Genomic DNA, 26,263 nt, shown 5'->3' on the forward strand with positions numbered 1-26,263 from the left:
GGAAAATACAGGTTTACTGATCCATTAGTATTTTTGATTCTTATTTACAACATGCATCACTTTATCTTGATTTCTGACCATAAATAAATAAATAAATAAAACTTAAGCTTTGTATAAAATACAAAACACATGCTGAAATTAAACCTTGTGCACTCTGATCAAACATGACTTCTGTCTGTGACTTTTTTACACCAATCAATCACACATATGTTTCAGAATAGTATCACCTTTAGATCTTCTCTCTCTAGCCCTGCTGGTTGTGGAGATATAGCAGAAAATATGTTTTGTGCACCAAGTTTTTCTTGATCTTGACCTTTGGCCGATCCTCTCCAAAAGTTAGTCATCTCAAAATATCTGAAATATCCCACCCAGCTCTTTTTTAATTATCATGTTCACAGACACACACACACACGCAGGGACACAGGACCAGTTCTATCCCCCTGCTTTGCAACTTGAGTGAACTAACAGTATTCCGCTAACAGACACAAATATAAGCTCATCTGCGAGGCGAGGAAATACTTTAAGCTGTGACTCCGCCCTCTTAACAGCTGACTGAATGACAAACAGCTGCATCACTTCTGTTGGTATCTCGAGACTGAAAAGAGCTTTTGGAGCTGCTGACAGTATTTCACATTTGGAGGCATTGAGCCACTGCTCTCGAGTCCACAAAACTCAGACAAAATATTGTTAAATCCCATTTCATTTCCTCACTATCATGTTTTATAAAGCTCAGGAATGGATGGATGACATGTGTTGGCACATTGGATTTACTAACACTTGTGGATAGTAGAGAAGCTTAAATCTTCGACTGGACTGGGTTGCTTGACGTGAGGACATTTCGCTTCAAATCGCAGAAGCTTCCTCAGCTAAAATTCTTGCTCTGGTAGTCTGACTTCCATCTTGACTCTTGTAGAGAAGAAGAAAACAGAATCCAACAAAAGCTGGAGTTTTTAACCTAACCAGACCCCTCCTACCGAGAGGCCGACTGCTACAGGCTAGTGACTTAACAATAGCTCTAATTAGCACCTATGGTGCTCTAGTTAGCACCCTCCAAATGACAGGGCAGCTGTCCCTCCTAATGATGGGACGGAAGTCTCTCCTGATGGCATGAATGACTCATTATCATGAACAAAAGACTGAGACTGCTTTGACCTGAGTACCCCATTGTAAACAGGGGACAAAGCTTGTCTGAGACCCCCTCCCCGGGTAAGGCTGGGTTTCAACTGTTTTACAAAAGAATGCTTCCTTGACACCTCTCTCAAACCATTTCTTCTCTCTGGCTAAGATTTTAACTTCCTTGTCCTCAAATGTGTGGTTAAGTTAAAGTTAAAGTTTAGTTAAGTTGTTTAGTTTAGTTAAGTTTAGTTAAGTTAAAGTTAAGTTAAAATCTTAGCCAGAGAGAAGAAATGGTTTGAGAGAGGTGTCAAGGAAGCATTCTTTGTAAAACAGTTGAAACCCAGCCTTAACTGGGGAGGGGGTCTCAGACACGCTTTGTCCCCTATGTACAATGGGGTACTCAGGTCAAAGCAGTTTCAGTCTTTTGTTCATGGTAATGAGTCATTCACATCATCAGGAGAGTTGTCAAGGGAGCCACCAGGAGAGACTTCCGTCCCATCATTAGGAGGGACAGCTGTCCTGTCATTAGGAGTGTGCTAACTGGAACACAATAGGTGCTAATTAGAGCTATTGTTTAGTCACTAGCCTGTAGCAGTCGGTCTCTCGGTAGGAGGGGTCTGGTTAGGTTAAAAACTCCAGCTTTTGTTGGCTTCTGTTTTATTCTTCTCTATAAGAGTCAAGACGGAAGTCAGACTACCAGAGCAAGAATTTTAGCTGAGGAAGCTTCTGTGATTTGAAGCGAAATGTCCTCACATCAAGCAACCCAGTCCAGTCAAAGATTCAAGCTTCTCTACTATGGAAACCACCTGGACAACTGAGAGCCTACACAGAAACACTTGTGGATCCAGATCAAGGATCATTTTGGGGCTAAAACCAGCATGTCTGTCAGTGTGCAGTCTGACAGCCAGTGATTGGTCAACTGGCACTGTATTCCTCCCATGCTCATGTTAGTTTGTCACACTGGTTCTTTCTCAAATGGAGGCAAAACATCAGCAAATTGATAAATAGATCACAATTGCGAGGATGGGAGCGCAATCATTTTGCCAGGTCCTCGAAAAACACAATTCAATATGAAAGACATCAGAGGGCTTTAATTTTTGGAAGTGGCTCCTGCCACAGTACTGTGTCAGTAGGAGCTCCACATTCCACATTGCTCTATCCGCAACCCAGTCTCACGGCATGTTGTGATTCAGCAGCACAAAATATACTTTAATCTATTGGTTCATCATATTGTCATGAAAAGTGCAAAATTCTCATCATGGGAGCACAACTTTATTCTAATTCATTCCGTGATGGGGGCATGTAATTAAAAGTGCAGCGGGGGGTCGGGTGGTTATGATTAGGGTTAGAGCAAGGAGTAGGGTTAGGTTATGGTTAAGGTTAGGGTTGGGGTAGGAGTAGGGTTAGTAATAGTGAGTTAAAAAACATGTCCTGAAAATTGGAATCATTTCGTGACGGGGGGCATGAGGACGAGAAAAAAAATGTGAGACTGGGCTGCTATCCGGACTGTGCCTTATCAAGGTTTGGGTTAGCTTTATTCAGTGCTGCCCTGTAGGAATGTTGTCTTTCAGGGGTGGGAGCGATTTCCAGGGTGAGGGGGAAGATATCCTTGGATATCTTCATCAATTTTTTAGGGGAGACCGTTCGGTCTGCAACACCGGACAACTTTTTGCATTCAGTCAGTTAAGAAATCAGGGGTCTTGTCTCTTCACCAGTAAGACACAGCTGCTTGTACCTCTGCATGATAAGTGTAATGTGTCCTTTCAGATGATCTTTCAGCTTGAGAAAAAGGAATAAGTGGGTGTGAGATCTGGACTGTAGAGCAGGTGTACTAAGCTCTCGTAAAATTTGAGCCACTGCAATGCATCCTCTGTTTTTGTCAACTCATGCGGACGAGCATTGCCAAGCTGAAGAATTGTATCTTTTCCAGGTTGAACCCGCTTCAATTCTGGGCGTGCCTGAAACTGCAGGCACAAATAATTGACAGTGACAACATGCAGATGAGTTTTACTTGTATCATGCTCGCGAGGTTCAAGATAGTCAATAAGCAAAGGATTTTTTCTCATACACGTTTCACTTCAATATCTTGCTTGTTATTGAAGTAGTCACATCGGAGGCAGAACCTTTCAGCCGGCTTTTGTATAATATGTATGTCGCGGATATGAACGAGCGAAGCTCTTCAGCATGTCACCATGTCATTTCTGGTTTTTGGCTTTTTACGGCTTTTTATGACAATCTTGTCCAGTTTGTGGCTTCTTCTCCACTGGGCAGTTTTTTTTTTTTTTTTTGTGCAATTTCCAGATTGTTTTATGCCATTTCTAATTTTTGCCTTTGTGTTTTGTGCCATTTACAGTTTGTGCCTTTGTTTACCATAAGAGTGAGCTTCGCGCCGCTCTGCGACGCTTTGCTCGTATTATATGTGAATAATGCAGTATGCACTTCATGACAAAGTATGCTACAGGTCGCATTCCACGTGTTTAAGCATGCTTGCCTCTTCAGTTACAACTGCATGTATTTCTGTAAGAATGACCATTTATCATATAAGCTTAGAAACAGCCACTTGTGAGATGACTTTGGTTCTAAGGGCATAAACATGTTAAATGTATGTACACATGCATTTCTGTTGGATTACATATTGTTTTGTGATTTCAATGTAGTAGTCATGTGTCCCCATAGTGGTTTTTGGTATTACCTGTGTACGTAAGTCGCCCGCTGCTCTTGCCGACGGTTCTTCATCATGGCCTTGTACTCGCCTACCCTGAGCCTCCGTCCCTCTACGATGCAGGTGCGTTTGGGCCGGGGTTTGTATTTGTAGTCGGGGTAGCGCTCCAGGTGCTGCCTGCTCAGCCTTGCCTGCTCTTCGTAATAAGGCTGTTTCTCCTGGTTAGACATCGCCTTCCACCTGAAACCTGCAAACAGAACAACACAGGTGACAAAGAGTTCATTTTCCGAAATCTACAAACACATGAAAGTCAGATTTTGTAAAAAAAAAAATTGTTTATTTATGTTGGTTAGACCATGTGTGACTGATGCCCATAAAGATGCAGATTATCTTTAAAAGTCAAAACAAAACAAAAACAAAGGTACAAAATTCAACAATCCATCATCTACAGTACTATGGAAGATATTTCTCTGTAAAACAAGGCTGATGTATTGAAGTACTGTTCTGAAACACAATTTAGTATTTTAATAATTTATACATTCAGGTCAACAAATATTTTGACATGGACAAGGTTACCCTTGCTGCAGCTACAGACTGACGTTGGTCGCAAAACAGCATTTTTTGGCAATCTTCCACATTTTGAGGCACTGATAGTTGCACATACTAGTGTAAGCTTCATATAGAGCTGCAACAATTAATCAACAGCTATTTTAATAATTAATTAATTGTGTTGAGTCAGTTAGTTAAAAAAGAATTTCTGTAATTTAAATTTTAAAGTGAATATTTGGTAAGGCTTTACTTGACGGTATTGTCATAATAGTGACATGACACTGTCATAACTGTTACATGACACAGTCATGAACGTGTCAAAAATATTATGTTAATGTCATAAACATCTACAACTGCTGTGTGCTCAGTGTCATTCGGTTTTTGTCATGACAACTTGACATTAATCAAAGTTGCATGGCCAGAAAATGTCTTTTTCATGACAACTTGATATGAAATTTTTTGGAATGTCCTTATTATGACAACTTTTCATTAACAAAAGATGCATCTATTTCTGTGTTTATGGCAAGTTGACATAATGATTATTCAGTCGCACTTTATAATAACTAGAACTTATTTAGCCTTAATTAAGCAAAAATAAATATGAAGTGAATTAGTAACAAATCATTAAATAAGGATGACTCATACTTGTCATAATTGACTAATACATTTAATTCATGCTTTACTTCTAATGAATAGGTCCATGCTTTATGTGTTTACTCATTGTTTTTTCATACTTAAGAAACCATGAACAAATTATTTGTAAGTGCATGTATGCATGCACTATTACACCATGAATTAGACATGTATGAATGATTAGGAAGTGTCTGAATAAATGATTTACTAATTGTGCAATGATGAATAATTTATGCAGTTGCTAATAGCTAGTTACGTCTTTTTTAATGAACTTTTCTAAAGCGAAAACTATTTATGGTTTTTTACACATTTGTTAATGTATGTATCCTTCTTATGGACCTGGTGCCCTGTGTCCTTAATAAAGTCTTGAATGAATAAAATAATGAATTAATTTTCTCAATAGCAACTTCGTGAGTCACTTGATGAGTTTTAAGAACTTTCTTTTTGTTATCTCACCAATTCCGCATGATTGCTCCCTGTCCTGCTTTTGTTACGTCATCAAAAGAGGACGGTATACCTAACCACATGCAACAGCTGCATGTGATAAAAAATGTCTGTTAAAGTTTAAAATATGCCAAAATCTGTCCGAAATTGTGTGCAGACCCATGCCAGGAACAATGCATCCAGTGCCAGTGAGGAGATTGAAACAGCGGAAAATACAGCGAGCAGTGAAACAATCAGTAAGTTTTGTTTAGTCGAGAATTGCTAACAAGCTAATTAGCATTGGGAACTGCAACCCCGGCATCACTCGCGAGGTTCAAACCCAGAGGAAAGCACACAACCCCAATGTCACTCGCGAGGCTCAGCCCGCGGCACATTTACATACAAAAGTATTTTTCACACAGTTATGGAAAAATATATGTACATCTATGATTTGCTGTGATTTTTTTATCCTGTCTGTTATACCTTTAGATTCAAAACTACTTTTATCTTTAAGTATTTCTGCACTGTTTAAATAAATAAAATAAATAATAAAAATGGATGAGATTTACATTGTGCTTTATAATGTCTCAATGTTTTCTCAAAGCGCTTATATTTTTGCTTCTAATGGTATTCAGTGTGATTTTCTAGTTTTCTTGTATTTTAATAAATGGACTTCTGCCTCAGGTGTTTCAATGGCCCCAAACTGTGATGTTGTTTGAAAAAAGAAGAGCATATGAAATAAAAATGCTGGAGATAAAGGTAGAATGGCAAAATCAATGAGCTGACTGAGGAACGAGACTTTCTGAAGGAGCATCAGATAAATCTGTTTCACTATATTAAAATATAAAGTATGTGTTGTCCCTGTGTGTATTTCTCTATTTGCTCTAACATTACAATTATACAACAAAGTGAATCTGTTCTACTGTTTTTATCTACTATTTTTATCTTTTACATTTGTTTTTACAGTTCTTAAAAAGGACACCTGCTCTAAAAAAGATCCAAAGACTGTTGGGTAGTAGAGAAGCTTGAATCTTTGACTGGACTGGGTTGCTTCATGCGAGGACATTTCGCTTCAAATCGCAGAAGCTTCCTCAGCTAAAATTCTTGCTCTGGTGGGCTGACTTCTGTCTTGACTCTTGTAGAGAAGAATAATCAAGAAGTCACAAAAGCTGGAGTTTTAAACCTAACCAGACCCCTCCTACTGAGAGGCAGACTGCTATAGGCTAGTGACTAAACAATAGCTCTAATTAGCACCTATTGTGCACTAGTTAGCACCCTCCTAATGACAGGGCAGCTGTCCCTCCTAATGATGGGACAGACCCTCTCCTGATGGCTCCCCTGACGACTCTGCTGATGACGTGAATGACTCATTACCATGAACAAAAGACTGAAACTGCTTTGACCTGAGTACCCCATTGTAAACAGGGGATAAAGCGTGTCTCAGACCCCCTCCCCAGTTAAGGCTGGGTTTCAAACGTTTCACAAAGAATGCCTCCTTGACCGCTCTCTCAAACCATTTCATCTCTCTGGCTAATATTTTAACTTCCTTGTCCTCAAACGTGTGGTTAGTGTTTTTAACGTAGAGATGAACTGCAGACTGAGGTCCACTGGTGCCCTCTCTGCGGTGCTGGTATAGCCTTTTGTGTAAAGGTTGCTTAGTCTTACCTATATAGTGTTCGTTACAGTTTTCCTGACATCTGATAGAATACACTACATTGCTCTGTTTGTAACTAGGGATCCTGTCCTTAGGGTGAACTAATTTCTGTCTCAAGGTGTTAACCGGTTTAAAGTAAACTGGGATTTTGTGCTGTCTGAAGATCCTCTGTACTTTTTCCCCTACTCCTGCTAAATAAGGGAGCAACACTCCTCTTCTTCTTGTCTCCGTCTCCTGTCTATCTGGTCTCTTTGTTCTCTGGGACTTCTGCACTTTGTCCAGGGACCATCGTGGGTACTCACATACTGTGAGGGCTTTCCGGACAAGTTGTTATTCTTTAGCCCTTCCCTCTGCAGTTGTGGGCACCTGTAGGGCTCTGTGTTGAAGCGTCCTGATCACCCCGAGCTTGTGTTCAAGGGGGTGGTTTGAGCCAAAGAGCAGATATTGGTCAGTGTGAGTTGGTTTTCTGTAAACCCCTGTCTGGAGCTGCCTGTTCTCTCCAATCGTAACATCACAGTCCAAGAAGGCTAAATGGTTGTTTCTGGCATCCTCACGTGTGAACTTGATATTGGCGTCCACCGAGTTGATGTGTTCTGTAAAGTCCTCAACTTCCTGTTGCTTGATTTTAACCCATGTGTCATCAACATATCTGAACCAGTGACTGGGAGAGATGCCCGTGAAAGATGTCAAGGCTGTCTTCTCACAACGAAGTCACATCAAATGACACGACTGTTTCATCTGCCTCCAGCTGCAGGGCCTTGATCTTGTTCACAAAATCTTGTGTGTTCTCCACATGGTGGTCTGAGTTACCCACTAGAGGAGCCAAAATCCACTTGAGGTGATTGGCCAAATTGTACGTGATGGAATCTGTGCTACATACAATAGGCCTGAGTGGCACGTCCTGTTTGTGGATTTTGGGCAGTCCATAGATGCATGGAGTGGCATCCCCAGGGTACAGTCTGTAGTATGTCTGCCTGTCGATGAGTCCCTCTTTCTCCAGGTTTTGGAGGTAGCTAATGATTTTCTTCTTATAGCCGCTCGTGGGGTCTCTCTTCAGACGTTCGTATGTATTTGAGTCACTGAGCAAGTTGTTGATCTTGGCCTCGTAGTCCGATGTGTTCAGGACCACCGTGCATCTGCCTTTATCCGCTGGCAGGATAAGGATGCTTTGGTCCTTTTGCAGTGCTGACAAAGCTTTCCGTTCTTCTCCTGTGATGTTGGACGGACTCTTAGTCGGAGGTCCCCAGCTTCTTACTCTGACAAACTGTTATGTTTAATGGCTGACTCTACTGCAGTGACGTAATCTACTGTCGGTATATGTTTAGGGGTCACTGAGAAATTTAGTCCTTTAGCGAGCACATCCTTTTTCTGTCTGTGTAAGAACCCTGTTGGAGAGATTCTTTACCCAATTTTCCCTGTTGTCACTAATTTGTCAGTTGTATCTTTAAAAATACTCCCACTGAAAGTACGCCTTTTCTGCACTAAAAGGTTGTGAAACTTCCTGATTTGCCGCTCCTTACTTTTAAATGCTCAGCCATTTGAATTTTAACTATGAACTTTGTGATCTTATTATGGGCCTCTTCCTCCACTAAAGTTTCTAACATTTTGTGCAGACTATCAAGATTATTTTGGAGGTCTAATATTTTAAAATGAAGCCTTCTAATTCTAAGACCCAAAATCCTCCTAAGGTAACTGTGCTGGATCTTTTCTGCTGTGTGACCTGCTTCTAGTGCCTTTTGCTTCATGTATTTGGGAATAACATTGTTTTGTTTGCATCTCAGGTTAAATGTTAAGTGGTTTCTAAAGTTAGCTATCTTTTTAGGAGGGTGCTAACTAAAGCACAATAGGTGCTAATTAGAGCTATTGTTTAGTCACTAGCCTATAGCAGTCTGCCTCTCGGTAGGAGGGGTCTGGTTAGGTTTAAAACTCCAGCTTTTGTGACTTCTTGATCATTCTTCTCTACAAGAGTCAAGACAGAAGTCAGACCACCAGAGCAAGAATTTTAGCTGAGGAAGCTTCTGCGATTTGAAGCGAAACGCTCTCGCGTCAAGCAACCCAGTCCAGTCGAAGATTCAAGCTTCTCTACTATGAAACCACCTGGACAACTGAGAGCCTACACAGAAACAAAGACTGTTGGGGTTCGGTGTCTTTTATGTCACGTCACTTTTCGTGTCTGTCTCCAGTGTGTCCTGTGTGAATGCATGTTGGTTGGCCCTGTGTGTATGTTTGCACACCTGCCGTTCTGCTGCCTGAGTTTGTCATCTGTAATGGGTGTGTGGGTGTGGATGTGCGAGTGTGTATCTGTGTCCCATGGCCTGTGTGGGTGTGCACTTTGCATGGGCACAATTTGGTGGGGGATAGGTGGACATGTCCCCCCCCCCACTTTTTCAAACGGGGGGGACAGAATATGGTATTTCCCCCCACCTTCTGCCATATATGTGTGTACTTGAAACATGCTATGTCACTCTTATGTGCAAAACTATGTCAGAATAGTATCTTTGTTTCTGCAAGTTTGTATTTTTAGCAGCATTGACTTGTTTACAACACCTGTTTCTTGTTTGTCACATTTGGAATTTTCTGGGACTGCATTTGCCCAGATTTGAAACCAAAAATAGCTGCCTCTAGGGACTAGTGTCTACACATAAGTATCAATGGACCATATGATAATTTACTAAATTCTGAAAGTTAGAAAAGGAAATCAGAAAAGCTATCTGGGACCTCAGAAAGCCCATCTGCAATTATTGCTTGATCTCCAAAATCAGTCTATGCAAGTGAAATTATGTTCAGTATGAGCGTTGTCATTAGTGCCACTTCGAAAATTAAATTCATGATAAGTAACTTATCCTAAACTTATGAACTGTTGTTTTTTCAAACTTATGCAAAAACAAATCTTGAGAAAAAAAAAATACAGCATGCGATTGTTAATAGTTATTAAGAGTCTGTTCTTTCATATTTATGAATACATTTACCACATTGCAGTTGTTTTTTTTAATGAAAACCTCAACTATCATTCTTTTTGTGTTCTACACATGTAGTGATACCTTATTACACAGGATGTTAATAAAATCAATGCTGGCTATTCTCAGAATAAAGTTACTTATATCCACAGTTTTCAAATTGCATAAGTCAAATGGTGTGCACTTTATTGGTTTTCCTCAAACATTAAAATTACTGTTCTGGATGCTCAGAATGCATCTGAGCTTATCTAGAAACCGTTGGCTTCTGGGGGCCTAAAGCGGCCCCCAGACCCCCAGCCTATGGGCTTCTGCCCTGCGGGCCTCGCACTTTGTCCCCCCAATTTGTAGTTCAAAATTACACCCTTGGCGCTCTGCGTCTGGTGTGTGTGGGCACACCCTCCCCTTGGTCTGTGTGTGTGTTGCGTGTTCCCCCCTTTTGTGGTTGAATCCAGTGTGTGTTAGTGTGCGTGCGTGTGTGTGTGTGTGCGTGCGTGTGTGTGTGTGTGTGTGTGTGTATGTATGGGTGTTCTTCCATTGTCTGTGTCACCTATCCTGTCTGTGAGTCCCTGTCTTGTTCTCTGGCCTCTCTGCCGTGCACGGTTGTCATGATCACATCTGTCAGCCATGCGCAGCATCTGACACTTCTGCCATGTCCTAGTGTCCCAGCCCTCGTGATCATGACTAGATTTTCCCCATTTTGCTTTGTGTCTATTTATTTGTGCCATGCCAAGTGGTTAATGCGCTTGGTTTCAGTTCAGAAGCCTCCGGGTTCAAATCCCACCCCTGCCACATTTCTCCATGTAATGTGGAGTTGCGTCAGGAAGGGCATCTGGCGTAAAACTTGTGCCAATTCAACATGCAGATCCAACTTGGATTTGCTGTGGCGACCCCGAGTGCAAACAAGGGAGCAGCCGAAGGGACTTACTTACTGATGATTGTATTTCTGTTTGGGTATCTGTTTTTGCAATTGTGATGTTTTCTGTTATATTAGTAGTTCTGGTTTGTCTTGTTTGGTTTTTATACATGGGTTTATTTCCACTTTTGTGAGTTTTATGTTGGTTTTGTTCCTTCCTCTGTTGTATTATCTTATCGTTACTTTATTTCCTATTTACCCTTAGATGCCGCTTTTAGTTTTCAGTCACCTTGTGTTCATTCGGTTCTCATCTGTATGTTTTTCCTTCCCCTAATGTGTTGCATCTGTTTATTCATTAGTTTGTTTTTAATTCAAGCCACTCCCATTTGTCTTTCCTTTGTTGGTCGATTACATTTGCCTTTGCCTCCTGTCATGTCTGTCATCACCTGATAATTACGTTTCATAAGTGTTACTCCCCGCTGTTGTTTTTGACAATTGCTTTTTTGTTACCTCACTGTTTGTTTGTTTCACCCAGTCATTTGTGGTATGTTTGGTATGTTGTGACGTGGGATTGCATACTCACCTCTGTCATTTTACTGGAATACTAAACACCTTGGAAAGAACATGCACGCACACGCAAGACGTTTGTGGCTGGAACGGCCGTGTGCACACCTACGTTCCAGCCACAAACGGCTCTTTGTACTATTGCTTCTGTATGACAATGTTGCTTTTCGTCTACACATGGAGGAGTCATGTTCAGCTCGTTGGATCCATTCACATATCGTCAATGTTTTAATTTACAGTTTATTAATTTAGAATTTCTTAATTTAATTTAAAATGAGGGATGAGTGAGTACACCACTATCTGTATCCGTATCTGTTCTGTTTGTCATGACAAAAACAACTTCTGGTCATGTCAGTTTGATTAATGTCAAGTTGTCATAATCAAGACAACCCAAAAATGTCTAATTGTGATTACAAAAACTGAATGACACTTAAGCCTCTGGGGTTCAAAGGCATTTTTTGGACACTTCACTCGCCTGGCATAAATGTTTTATTATTGCTGTTAACAAGCTCTCCCTGCATCCCACAGTCAAGTTTTATGTCTCTTTTTTTTCAGGACAACCTGTGCTTTCAGAATATATATGTTTTTGTTGTGTTTTATAAGTGTAATAAAAGTTTACAATCAAAAATAGGCAAGGAAAAAAAGCGAAAAATAATTTTCCACACACATTTATTCAAAACACACAGCAAACTATAATAAACAACTGTTTAGACACTTTATAAAGGTAATTTGAGGTCTTGTGTGAAAAGCTGTACAACAAAAAGGTTCAAGCAATAAACACAAATGCACATTTTGAACAATATATATAAAATGGTCTATGTGTTTTGTTGTCCATTGATATGGTAAACAGTGCTTTACGCAGAGAAAGCAACAGAGTTATCCAGTAAGATTCAGATGCAAACTAGTGGAGCAATCCTGATAGTTACACACTCTTTGTTTGAGCACATAAGACTGTCATCAGAGGCTCTCCGTCTGCTCCTGCTTTCACTGATCGATGTGCGTAATGGCGCAGGGTGCACTGAGTATGTACTAATAGTATGTACTCATTGGAGCACCCAGGGGGCTACTCAAATGGGCCAACTAGTAACATATCACTCCTGAAAATAATCTTTGGCTTTTCACGTGAGGTAAATCTGCCCTATGATTGGATTTTGGAAAACCATGTGACGGTGAACCAATTCCGATTGGACACTCACATTGCGCACATCATCACACAGCTTCTATGAGGAGTACAAAGATGGCCAATGGCGGTTTGAAAGTCCGCGGAGTTAACTTTTCAGTAAAAAAAAAAAGTAAGTTTCTACCTCATATCATTCAAAAGTTATTTATAATTTAGTAAAGCTTGGTCTTAGCCATCTTATACGATGGCGTAGGCCCCAGAGGGTTAATGACAGCAGTTGTAAATGTTTATGACACATTCATGACTGTCATGTAACCGCTATAACAGTGTCATGTCACTATTATGACAATACCTTCAAGTAAAGTGTTACCAAATATTTTCTGGTTTATGTTACTAGGTCTTGTGTTTAACTTTTTTTTACTGCTCTCTGGCAGTAAACTGAGTATCTTTAAGCTGCGTATAAAAGAAGACACTTGAAGGCATCGTCCTGGGCTCCCTGTAAACAATGATAGACATTTTTCACTATTTAATGGCCCTAACAAGTAATAAAGGAAATAACTGATTGATTAATCAAACATGAAAATACTTATTTCTTTCAGCCCAAGCTTTGTGAGGTTGAAGAAGCATAGTGACAAAATATCACTGAAATATGACTGAAATATCACCCCCCACCAAAACACACAAAAAACCCCAAATAACCTGAAAACAGAAAGACAGTGACACACATACTTAGCAAAAATAGGCCACCAGATATTACTACAAACTATTGATAGAATCTATAGTTTCATATTAAAGTTTTGCAAGGTATTTGCTAGTCATGATTAAGACAACCCTTGCACACTTCTGCTTCATCAGCAAACAATTCTACTTTGTCCCAACATGACTTTATAGTAATGATGACATATAACAGCATTCTGTAGACGCCCAAAAAAGGTGCTGCAACACTGAAGATCACCTGTTCATGTTGTTCTGAACCATTTCTCCTCATTGATAGTCAATGTGGAAGAGTGGTCAGACGTTTGACTGATGTGTGAGAGAGCCTTGGTTCACTCCTGTGTGGGGACATATATAGTTTTTTCATAACTTTCAACATGTATGAGGACTATTTGAGTAACACCCAAATCTACTAAATATTTCCTGTAAAATATTGGTTCCACAATGTTGTAGCAACATTGCTGGGAGTCTACAAAATTATGGTGTGGTAATACGACTTTCTAACATTACTAAAAAGTGTGACTGTGACAGTGTAGAATTGTTTCCTTGAAGCACTGCTTTATAAAAAGGAAAAAAAAATGCAACATTGTGGAAACCTCTATAAACTCTACGAAATTACATGAAAATACTAGTGTGTTATCATAATGTTTTATCATTATCTTCTAATTATTTCTTGCAGATACACAGGAAGTCTTGCAAAGGATTTATTAGCAGGACAGGAAGTCGACTCAGAGTAAAAACACTCAGCCAGCTTAAAACCATGAGGGTGGAAATTTTCGTGGTACTAAAATACTATCAGGAAGTGACAACGTGCAACAGGATGCTTGTGGTCCAGAATTACAGCTCATTTTGATGGGGTTCTTTTTTTTATGTGATACTTTGCACTGAGTAGGTTGTGGCTGGGTTGAGGGGGTAGAGCGATATCTGGAAATTCTAGTTTCTCTTCCTACCAATCTGTTAATTTGTGAACTGTCCACAAAAGAACTTTCAATCAACACTGAATGTTTCAAAAGAGAGGGAAAGGTCACTCCTACTTACTCATGCAAATAAACCTACTTGTAGGAAGGTGTTCCTGATCTGGCCAACTGATGGAAAAAGGGGGTTTACTTAGACAATTTTTGTGTGGTCTTTCTCTTAAAGAATGCATCACAGAGTTGTTCTGGCCACACAGATTGGTTTTTGAAGTGCCCCTGAAAAGTATTCACAGCACTTCACTTTTTCCACATTTGGTTATGTTGCAGCCTTCTTCCAAAATGGATGAAATTAATTTTTCCCCAAAAAAATTCTACACACAATAATAATGGCAAAATGACAAAGGTTTTGTGTGTGTGTGTGTGTGTTTTTAACTTTTGCAAATTTATTAAAGATAAAAAAAAAACAAGAAATCACGTGTACATGAGTATTCACATTATTCCACACTATTCCTCTACTTTTCATGTCCAGGTTTGTGATGGGCAGCAGCAGGACTGGTACATCATCTCCTGTGGAAATGATCTCACCAGAGACCCAAAGCCCACCCATAGATTATTTCACCCGTCCCATGTGCCAGCCTGTCAATGACATGACATTTTCACCGCCTATGCGTGAGTGAGTGTGCGATAAATAAACACACTTGAATCCTAAATCCTTTCTCCAGCATCCTTCTTAACAGCAAGCGAGAAACATACTGTGTCGTCATCGTTTATTTTATTCAAGGCTCCAGAACATAAAGGGATGCTGTTTAGTTTAGGACTGCTATTAAGGGCTTGCATGTTTATATGTACTTCAACGGGGGCGAGTTAGCGCAGTATCTGAAATTTCAATTCAATTTATTTTCATTTATATAGCGCCAAATCACAACAGAGTTTCCTCAAGGCGCTTCACATAAGTAAGGTCTAACCTTACTAACCCCCAGAGCAGCAGTGGTAAGGAAAAACTCCCCCTGAGAGAGAAACCTGAAGCAGACCAGAATCAAAATGGGTGACCCTCTGCTTGGGCCATGCTACAGACATAAATTACAGAACAATTCACAAAAGGAATACACAGGAAATGCTGTTGGTGCACAGGACAAGAGGGTCTCCAGCACAAATACTACACCCATCTCTCTCTGTACACGGATTGTAGTGGTGGGCCAGTCTGAACCAAAAAGTCCAGCACCCAATTTTGTCTCAGTCCAGCCCTGGGTGGAGGAAATAACACGTGCTTTTGAAATGATTGTGTGTGGTTGAGGGGGTTAGACGTGAAGACATCCTGAAACCCTCACTCACCCAGGATCTTGCTGATGGAGGAGTTGTGCATTTCTGGGTTGGCCTGCAGGATCCTCCTACGCTCATCTTTGGCCCACACCATGAAGGCGTTCATGGGTCTCTTGATGTGGCTGGATGAGGGAGCAGACCGGGTCTCCGTGTAGCCACCTGGGGCAGGAACGGAGATGGCACCTACAGGAGAGAGAGCACGACAGAGAGAGCTGTAGTCAGAGGACACCTGCTGGACATGAATCACAATAGCCCACTTCTGTGTTTTTGCTTTCCACAGACGTTTATGTTCATATAAAACATCCTCTTTGATTTTCACTGCAATATTGTTCTTGCTCAAAGGTGTGTGCAGTGTGCTTCCAAAGCAGCAAGTTCCTGCTTCTGTGCCCATTTCACACGTAATGTGGAGTTGCATCAGGAAGGCAATCCTGTTTAAAAACCTGAGCCAAATCAGCTTTTAGCAGACTCGTCGCCACATCTGCCAAAAGAACTTACTAGTAGAAACAAAACCAAGCTTAGGGTGCTTCGGATCATTGTCCTGCTGAAAGTTGAACAGGCCTGAAGCTGTATAACTGGGGATACAAAATGCACATGCACTATGCACAATTTCTCCACTCACAGCCAATCAATCAATCAATCAATCAATCAATCAATCAATCAATCAATCAATCAATCAATCAATCAACCAATCAATCAATCAATCAATCAATCAATCAATCAATCAACCAATCAATCAATCAATCAATCAATCAATCAATCAATCAATTTATTTATATAGCACCAAATCACAACAAACAGTTGCCCCAAGGCGCTTTATATTGTAAGGCAAGGCCATACAATAATTACGTAAAAACCCCAACGGTCAAAACAACCCCCTGTGAGCAAGCACTTGGCGACAGTGGGAAGGAAAAACTCCCTTTTAACAGGAAGAAACCTCCAGCAGAACCAGGCTCAGGGAGGGGCAGTCTTCTGCTGGGACTGGTTGGGGCTGAGTGAGAGAACCAGGAAAAAGACATGCTGTGGAGGGGAGCAGAGATCAATCACTAATGATTAAATGCAGAGTGGTGCATACAGAGCAAAAAGAGAAAGAAAGAAAGACACACTCATTGCATCATGGGAACCCCCCAGCAGTCTAAGTCTATAGCAGCATAACTAAGGGATGGTTCAGGGTCACCTGATCCAGCCCTAACTATAAGCTTTAGCAAAAAGGAAAGTTTTAAGCCTAATCTTAAAAGTAGAGAGGGTGTCTGTCTCCCTGATCCGAATTGCGAGCTGGTTCCACAGGAGAGGAGCCTGAAAGCTGAAGGCTCTTCCTCCCATTCTACTCTTACAAACCCTAAGAACTACAAGTAAGCCTGCAGTCTGAGAGCGAAGCGCTCTATTGGGTGATATGGTACTATGAGGTCCCTAAGATAAGATGGGACCTGATTATTCAAACCTTATAAGTAAGAAGAAGAATTTAAATTCTATTCTAGAATTAACAGGAAGCCAATGAAGAGAGGCCAATATGGGTGAGATATGCTCTCTCCTTCTAGTCCCCGTTAGTACTCTAGCTAGCAGCATTTTGAATTAACTGAAGGCTTTTCAGGGAACTTTTTAGGACAACCTGATAATAATGAATTACAATAGTCCAGCCTAGAGGAAATAAATGCATGAATTAGTTTTTCAGCATCACTCTGAGACAAGACCTTTCTAATTTTAGAGATATTGCGTAAATGCAAAAAGCAGTCCTACATATTTGCTTAATATGCACTTTGAATGACATATCCTGATCAAAAATGACTCCAGGATTTCTCACAGTATTACTAGAGGTCAGGGTAATGCCATCCAGAGTAAGGATCTGGTTAGACACCATGTTTCTAAGATTTGTGGGGCCAAGTACAATAACTTCAGTTTTATCTGAGTTTAAAAGCAGGAAATTAGAGGTCATCCATGTCTTTATGTCTGTAAGACAATCCTGCAGTTTAGCTAATTGGTGTGTGTCCTCTGGCTTCATGGATAGATAAAGCTGGGTATCATCTGCGTAACAATGAAAATTTAAGCAATGCCGTCTAATAATACTGCCTAAGGGAAGCATGTATAAAGTGAATAAAATTGGTCCTAGCACAGAACCTTGTGGAACTCCATAATTAACCTTAGTCTGTGAAGAAGATTCCCCATTTACATGAACAAATTGTAATCTATTAGATATACTCAACAAAAATATAAACGCAACACTTTTGGATTTGTTCCCATTTTGTATGAGATGAACTCAAAGATCTAAAACTTTTTCCACATACACAATATCACCATTTCCCTCAAATATTGTTCACAAACCAGTCTAAATCTGTGATAGTGAGCACTTCTCCTTTGCTGAAATAATCCATCCCACCTCACAGGTGTGCCATATCAAGATGCTGATTAGAAACCATGATTAGTGCACAGGTGTGCCTTAGACTGTCCACAATAAAAGGCCACTCTGAAAGGTGCAGTTTTATCACACAGCACAATTCCACAGATGTCGCAAGATTTGAGGGAGCGTGCAATTGGCATGCTGACAGCAGGAAAGAGCTGTTGCTCGTGTATTGAATGTTCATTTCTCTACCATAAGCCGTCTCCAAAGGCGTTTCAGAGAATTTGGCAGTACATCCAACCAGCCTCACAACCGCAGACCACGTGTAACCACACCAGCCCAGGACCTCCACATCCAGCATGTTCACCTCCAAGATCGTCTGAGACCAGCCACTCGGACAGCTGCTGAAACAATCGGTTTGCATAACCAAAGAATTTCTGCACAAACTGTCAGAAACCTTCTCAGGGAAGCTCATCTGCATGCTCGTCATCCTCATCGGGGTCTCGACCTGACTCCAGTTCGTCGTCGTAACCGACTTGAGTGGACAAATGCTCACATTCGCTGGCATTTGGCACGTTGGAGAGATGTTCTCTTCACGGATGAATCCCGGTTCACACTGTCCAGGTCAGATGGCAGACAGCGTGTGTGGCGTCGTGTGGGTGAGCGGTTTTCTGATGTCAATGTTGTGGATCAAGTGGCCCATGGTGGCGGTGGGGTTATGGTATGGGCAGGCATCGGTTATGGACGAAGAACACAGGTGCATTTTATTGATGGCATTTTGAATGCACAGAGATACCGTGACGAGATCCTGAGGCCCATTGTTGTGCCATACATTCAAGAACATCACCTCATGTTGCAGCAAGATAATGCACGGCCCCATGTTGCAAGGATCTGTACACAATTCTTGGAAGCTGAAAATGTCCCAGTTCTTGCATGGCCGGCATACTCACTGGACATGTCACCCATTGAGCATGTTTGGGATGCTCTGGACCGGCGTATACGACAGCGTGTACCAGTTCCTGCCAATATCCAGCAACTTCGCACAGCCATTGAAGAGGAGTGGACCAACATTCCACAGGCCACAATTGACAACCTGATCAACTCTATGCAAAGGAGATGTGTTGCACTGCATGAGGCAAATGGTGGTCACACCAGATACTGACTGGTATCTCCCCCCAAAAAAACAAAACTGCACCTTTCAGAGTGGCCTTTTATTGTGGGCAGTCTAAGGCACACCTGTGCACTAATCATGGTGTCTAATCAGCATCTTGATATGGCACACCTGTGAGGTGGGATGGATTATCTCAGCAAAGGAGAAGTGCTCACTATCACAGATTTAGTCTGGTTTGTGAACAATATTTGAGGGAAATGGTGATATTGTGTATGTGGAAAAAGTTTTAGATCTTTGAGTTCATCTCATACAAAATGGGAGCAAAACCAAAAGTGTTGCGTTTATATTTTTGTTGAGATATGATTGAAACCACCGCAGCGCAGTGCCTTTAATAGTGCCTTTTAATTACTGCCACCTTACAAGCCTGTGGTACATAGCCAACTAATAAAGATAGATTGATCATTTTAAGATTGAAGCATTAATTAATGGTAGGGCTTCCTTGAGCAGCCTGGTAGGAATGGGGTCTAATAGACATGTTGATGGTTTGGAGGAAGTAACTAATGAAAATAACTCAGACAGAACAATCGGAGAGAAAGAGTCTAACCAAATACCGGCATCACTGAAAGCAGCCAAAGATAACGATACGTCTTTGGGATGGTTATGAGTAATTTTTTCTCTAATAGTTAAAATTTTATTAGCAAAGAAAGTCATGAAGTCATTACTAGTTAAAGTTAAAGGAATACTCGGCTCAATAGAGCTCTGACTCTTTGTTAGCCTGGCTACAGTGCTGAAAAGAAACCTGGGGTTGTTCTTATTTTCTTCAATTAGTGATGAGTAGTAAGATGTCCTAGCTTTACGGAGGGCTTTTTTATAGAGCAACAGACTCTTTTTCCAGGCTAAGTGAAGATCTTCTAAATTAGTGAGATGCCATTTCCTCTCCAACTTAAGGGTTATCTGCTTTAAGCTGCGAGTTTGTGAGTTATACCACGGAGTCAGGCACTTCTGATTTAAAGCTCTCTTTTTCAGAGGAGCTACAGCATCCAAAGTTGTCTTCAATGAGGATGTAAAACTATTGACGAGATACTCTATCTCACTTACAGAGTTTAGGTAGCTACTCTGCACTGTGTTGGTATATGGCATTAGAGAAAATAAAGAAGGAATCATATCCTTAAACCTAGTTACAGTGCTTTCTGAAAGACTTCTAGTGTAATGAAACTTATTCCCCATTGCTGGGTAGTCCATCAGAGTAAATATAAATGTTATTAAGAAATGATCAGACAGAAGGGAGTTTTCAGGGAATACTGTTAAGTCTTCAATTTCCATACCATAAGTCAGAAGAAGATCTAAGATATGATTAAAGTGGTGGGTGGACTCATTTACATTTTGAGCAAAACCAACTGAGTCTAATAATAGATTAAATGCAGTGTTGAGGCTGTCATTCTCAGCATCTGTGTGGATGTTAAAATTGCCCACTGTAATTATCTTATCTGAGCTAAGCACTAAGTCAGACAAAAGGTCTGAAAATTCACAGAGAAACTCACAGTAATGACCAGGTGGACGATAGATAATAACAAATAAAACTTGTTTTTGGGACTTCCAATTTGGATGGACAAAACTAAGAGTCAAGTTTTCAAATGAATTAAAGCTCTGTCTGGGTTTTTGATTAATTAATAATCTGGAATGGAAGATTGCTGCTAATCCTCTGCCTCGGCCCGTGCTACTGCTTTCTGGCAGTTAGTGTGACTCGGGGGTGTTGACTCATTTAAACTAACATATTCATCCTGCTGTAACCAGGTTTCTGTAAGGCAGAATAAATCAATATATTGATCAATTAGTATATCATTTACTAACAGGGACTTAGAAGAGAGAGACCTAATGTTTAATAGGCCACATTTAAATGTTTTAGTCTGTGGTGCAGTTGAAGGTGCTATATTATTTTTTCTTTTTGAATTTTTATGCTTAAATAGATTTTTACTGGTTATTGGTGGTCTGGGAGCAGACACCGTCTCTACGAGGATGGTGTAATGAGCGGATGGCAGGGGGAGAGAAGCTGCAGAGAGGTGTGTAAGACTACAACTCTGCTTCCTGGTCCCAACCCTGGATAGTCACGGTTTGGAGGATTTAAGAAAATTGGCCAGATTTCTAGAAATGAGAGCTGCTCCATCCAAAGTGGGATGGATGCTGTCTCTCCTAACAAGACCAGGTTTTCCCCAGAAGCTTTGCCAATTATCTATGAAGCCCACGTCATTTTTTGGACACCACTCAGACAGCCAGCAATTCAAGGAGAACATGCGGCTAAACATGTCACTCCCGGTCCGATTGGGGAGGGGCCCAGAGAAAACTACAGAGTCCGACATTGTTTTTGCAAAGTTACACACCGATTCATTGTTAATTTTAGTGACCTCCGATTGGCGTAACCGGGTGTCATTAGTGCCGACGTGAATTACAATCTTACCAAATTTACGCTTAGCCTTAGCCAGCAGTTTCAAATTTCCTTCAATGTCGCCTGCTCTGGCCCCCGGAAGACAATTGACTATGTTGCTGGTGTCGCTAACTTCACATTTCTCAAAACAGAGTCGCCAATAACCAGAGTTTGTTCCTCGGCGGGTGTGTCGCAGAGTGGGGAAAAACGGTTAGAAATGTGAACGGGTTGGCAGTGTACACGGGGCTTCTGTTTAGGGCTACGCTTCCTCCTCACAGTCACCCAGTCGGCCTGCTTTCCCGGCTGCTCAGGATCTGCTGGAAGGGAACTAACGGTGGCTAAGCTACCTTGGTCCACACCGACTACAGGGGCCTGGCTAGCTGTAGAATTTTCCACGGTGCGGAGCCGAGTCTCCAATTCGCCCAGCCTGGCCTCCAAAGCTACGAATAAGCTACACTTATTACAAGTACCATTACTGCTAAAGGAGGCCGAGGAATAACTAAAGATTTCACACCCAGAGCAGAAAAGTGCAGGTGAGACAGGAGAAGTCGCCATGCTAAATCGGCTAAGAGCTAGTAGCTGCGCTAAGCTAGCGGATTCCTAAAAACACACAAAGTGAATAATGTGTAAATAATTTAGAGGTGATTCAGCAGAGGGAGTGCTTTAGTTAAGGCACGTGAAGATTACACTGTGAAACAAATCGTTATCTAGTTAACTAGATCAATCTAACTGCGCAGATTTAACAGATACAGCAAAACACCGCTGTGCTCCGGAACAGGAAGTGATACAATACTTCAGTGAGAGCCAACCACCAGTAGAGGCAAGCAAGAATTTGTGTTCCTCAAACTTTATCATCCATCCATGCAATTCATTAACCAGTACATGCCCATGGTGCTGCTTGTCTTACTGTGTTGTTGTGAAACTTGGTCGCTAACCCTTGACCTAAGACAATGGCTGCATATCATTGGTACTAGATCTCTTCAGAGGATCCTTGGTACCGCTAGAATGACTCTGTATCAAATTTGTGAGCTTCAGCTTCGACATTTGGTGCATTTCTCTGTGCATGGTCCAGCACAAAGATGCCTGAGTATTGTGGACCCCAGCAGCTGGAGAAGGAGAAGGCAACAGCTGGTCCAGTCTGACTATGGTGAGCTCTGACTGTGGTGCACTCTATCTATGGTGCACTCTGACTATGGTGCACTCTGTCTATGGTGCGCTCTATCTATGATGCTCTCTGTCTATGGTGTACCCTATTTATGGTGCGCTCTGACTATGGTGCTCTCTGTCTATGGCGCGTTTTATCTATGGTGCTCTCTGTCTATGGTGCACTCTGACTATGGTGCTCTCTGTCTATTGTGCATTCTATCTATGGTGCTCTCTGTCTATGGTGCATTCTATCTATGGTGCTCTCTGTCTATGGTGCACTCTGACTGTTGTGCTCTCTGTCTATGGTGCGTTCAATCTATGGTGCTCTCTGTCTTTGGTGCACTCTGACTATGGTGTGTTCTATCTATGGTGCTCTCTGTCTATGGCGCATTCTATCTATGGTGCTCTCTGTCTATGGTGCACTCTGACTATGGTGCACTCTGACTATGGTGCTCTCTGTCTATGGTGCGCTCTATCTATGGTGTGCTCTGACTATGCAGCGCTCTGTCTATGGTGCGCTCTATCTATGGTGTGCTCTGACTATGCAGCGCTCTGTCTATGGTGCGCTCTATCTATGGTGTGCTCTGAATATGGTGCTCTTTGTCTATGGTGCGTTCTATCTATGGTGCTCTCTGTCTATGGTGCACTCTGACTATGGTGCTCTCTGTCTATGGTGCACTCTATCCATGGTGCGCTCTATCTATGGTGCTCTCTGTCTATGGTGCTCTCTGACTATGGTGCACTCTGTCTATGGTGGTCTCTGTCTATGGTGCTCTCTGTCTATGGTGCGCTCTATCTATGGTGCTCTTTGTCTATGGTGCTCTTTGTCTATGGTGCTCTCTGACTATGGTGCTATCTGACTATGGTGCACTCTGTCTATGGTGCTCTCTATCTATGGTGCGCTCTATCTATGGTGATCTCTGTCTATGGTGCATTCTATCTATGGTGCTCTTTGTCTATGGTGCATTCTATCTATGGTGCTCTCTGACTATGGTGCATTCTATCTATGGTGCTCTTTGTCTATGGTGCACTCTGTCTATGGTGGTCTCTGTCTATGGTGCATTCTATCTATGGTGCTCTTTGCCTATGGTGCATTCTATCTATGGTGCTCTCTGACTATGGTGCATTGTATCTATGGTGCTCTCTGTCTATGGTGCGTTCTATCTATGGTGCTCTCTGTCTATGGTGCATTCTATCTATGGTGCTCTTTGTCTATGGGCATTCTATCTATGGTGCTCTCTGACTATGGTGCGCTCTATCTATGGTGCCCTCTGTCTATGGTGCGCTCTATCTATGGTGCTCTCTGTCTATGGTGCACTCTGACTATGGTGCTCTGTCTATGGTGCACTCTATCCATGGTGCGCTCTATCTATGGTGCTCTCTGTCTATGGTGCTCTTTGACTATGGTGCACTCTGTCTATGGTGGTCTCTGTCTATGGTGCTGTCTGTCTATGGTGCGCTCTATCTATGGTGCTCTTTGTCTATGGTGCTCTCTCACTATGGTGCACTCTGTCTATGGTGGTCTCTGTCTATGGTGCTCTCTGTCTATGGTGCGCTCTATCTATGGTGCTCTTTGTCTATGGTGCTCTCTGTCTATGGTGCTCTCTGACTATGGTGCACTCTGTCTATGGTGCTCTCTATCTATGGTGCTCTCAGTCTATGGTGCGTTCTATCTATGGTGCTCTTTGTCTATGGTGCGTTCTATCTATGGTGCTCTCTGTCTATGGTGCTCTTTGACTATGGTGCACTCTGTCTATGGTGGTCTCTGTCTATGGTGCTCTCTGTCTGTGGTGCGCTCTATCTATGGTGCGCTCTGACTATGGTGCATTCTATCTATGGTGCTCTCTGTCTATGGTGCTCTTTGACTATGGTGCACTCTGTCTATGGTGGTCTCTGTCTATGGTGCTCTCTGTCTGTGGTGCGCTCTATCTATGGTGCGCTCTGACTATGGTGCATTCTATCTATGGTGCTCTCTGTCTATGGTGCGTTCTATCTATGGTGCTCTTTGTCTATGGTGCACTCTGACTATGGTGCTCTCTGTCTATGATGCGCTCTATCTATGGTGTGCTCTGACTATGCAGCGCTCTGTCTATGGTGCGCTCTATCTATGGTGTGCTCTGACTATGCAGCGCTCTGTCTATGGTGCGCTCTATCTATGGTGTGCTCTGAATATGGTGCTCTTTGTCTATGGTTCGTTCTATCTATGGTGCTCTCTGTCTATGGTGCACTCTGACTATGGTGCTCTCTGTCTATGGTGCACTCTATCCATGGTGCGCTCTATCTATGGTGCTCTCTGTCTATGGTGCTCTCTGTCTATGGTGCTCTCTGTCTATGGTGCGCTCTATCTATGGTGCTCTTTGTCTATGGTGCTCTCTGTCTATGGTGCTCTCTGACTATGGTGCACTCTGTCTATGGTGCGCTCTATCTATGGTGCGCTCTGACTATGGTGCGTTCTATCTATGGTGCTCTCTGTCTATGGTGCATTCTATCTATGGTGCTCTTTGCCTATGGTGCATTCTATCTATGGTGCTCTCTGACTATGGTGCATTGTATCTATGGTGCTCTCTGTCTATGGTGTGCTCTATCTATGGTGCTGTCTGTCTATGGTGCATTCTATCTATGGTGCTCTTTGTCTATGGTGCATTCTATCTATGGTGCTCTCTGACTATGGTGCACTCTGACTATGGTGCGTTCTATCTATGGTGCTCTCTGTCTATGGTGCATTCTATCTATGGTGCTCTTTGTCTATGGGCATTCTATCTATGGTGTCTCTGACTATGGTGCGCTCTATCTATGGTGTCCTCTGTCTATGGTGCGCTCTATCTATGGTGCTCTCTGTCTATGGTGCACTCTGACTATGGTGCTCTCTGTCTATGGTGCACTCTATCCATGGTGCGCTCTATCTATGGTGCTCTCTGTCTATGGTGCTCTCTGACTATGGTGCACTCTGTCTATGGTGGTCTCTGTCTATGGTGCTGTCTGTCTATGGTGCGCTCTATCTATGGTGCTCTTTGTCTATGGTGCTCTCTCACTATGGTGCACTCTGTCTATGGTGGTCTCTGTCTATGGTGCACTCTGTCTATGGTGCTCTCTATCTATGGTGCTCTCTGTCTATGGTGCATTCTATCTATGGTGCTCTTTGTCTATGGTGCGTTCTATCTATGGTGCTCTCTGTCTATGGTGCTCTTTGACTATGGTGCACTCTGTCTATGGTGGTCTCTGTCTATGGTGCTCTCTGTCTGTGGTGCGCTCTATCTATGGTGCGCTCTGACTATGGTGCATTCTATCTATGGTGCACTCTGTCTATGGTGCGTTCTATCTATGGTGCTCTTTGTCTATGGTGCACTCTGTCTATGGTGGTCTCTATGGTGCTCTCTGTCTATGGTGCATTCTATCTATGGTGCTCTTTGTCTATGGTGCATTCTATCTATGGTGCTCTCTGACTATGGTGCATTCTGTCTATGGTGCTCTCTGTCTATGGTGCGCTCTATCTATGGTGCTGTCTGTCTATGGTGCATTCTATCTATGGTGCTCTTTGTCTATGGTGCATTCTATCTATGGTGCTCTCTGACTATGGTGCGCTCTGACTATGGTGCATTCTATCTATGGTGCTCTCTGTCTATGGTGCATTCTATCTATGGTGCTCTTTGTCTATGGTGCATTCTATCTATGGCGCTCTTTGTCTATGGGCATTCTATCTATGGTGCTCTTTGTCTATGGGCATTCTATCTATGGTGCTCTCTGTCTATGGTGCATTCTATCTATGGTGCTCT

At 42.0% G+C, this 26,263-nt stretch overlaps 1 protein-coding gene across 1 annotated transcript in view; it reads right to left on the minus strand.

Annotated features, from left to right (window-relative positions):
• Positions 1-26,263, minus strand: part of LOC117507537 (transcription factor SOX-13-like) — a 265,912-nt gene that overhangs the window by 2,479 nt on the left and 237,170 nt on the right. The window contains 2 exon segments of the mRNA XM_034167405.1: positions 3,809-4,025; positions 15,492-15,662. Coding sequence (XP_034023296.1) covers positions 3,809-4,025; positions 15,492-15,662 — 388 coding nt within the window.

Source organism: Thalassophryne amazonica, chromosome 3 (genome assembly GCF_902500255.1).
Source record: "Thalassophryne amazonica chromosome 3, fThaAma1.1, whole genome shotgun sequence".
Lineage (NCBI taxonomy): Eukaryota > Metazoa > Chordata > Actinopteri > Batrachoidiformes > Batrachoididae > Thalassophryne > Thalassophryne amazonica.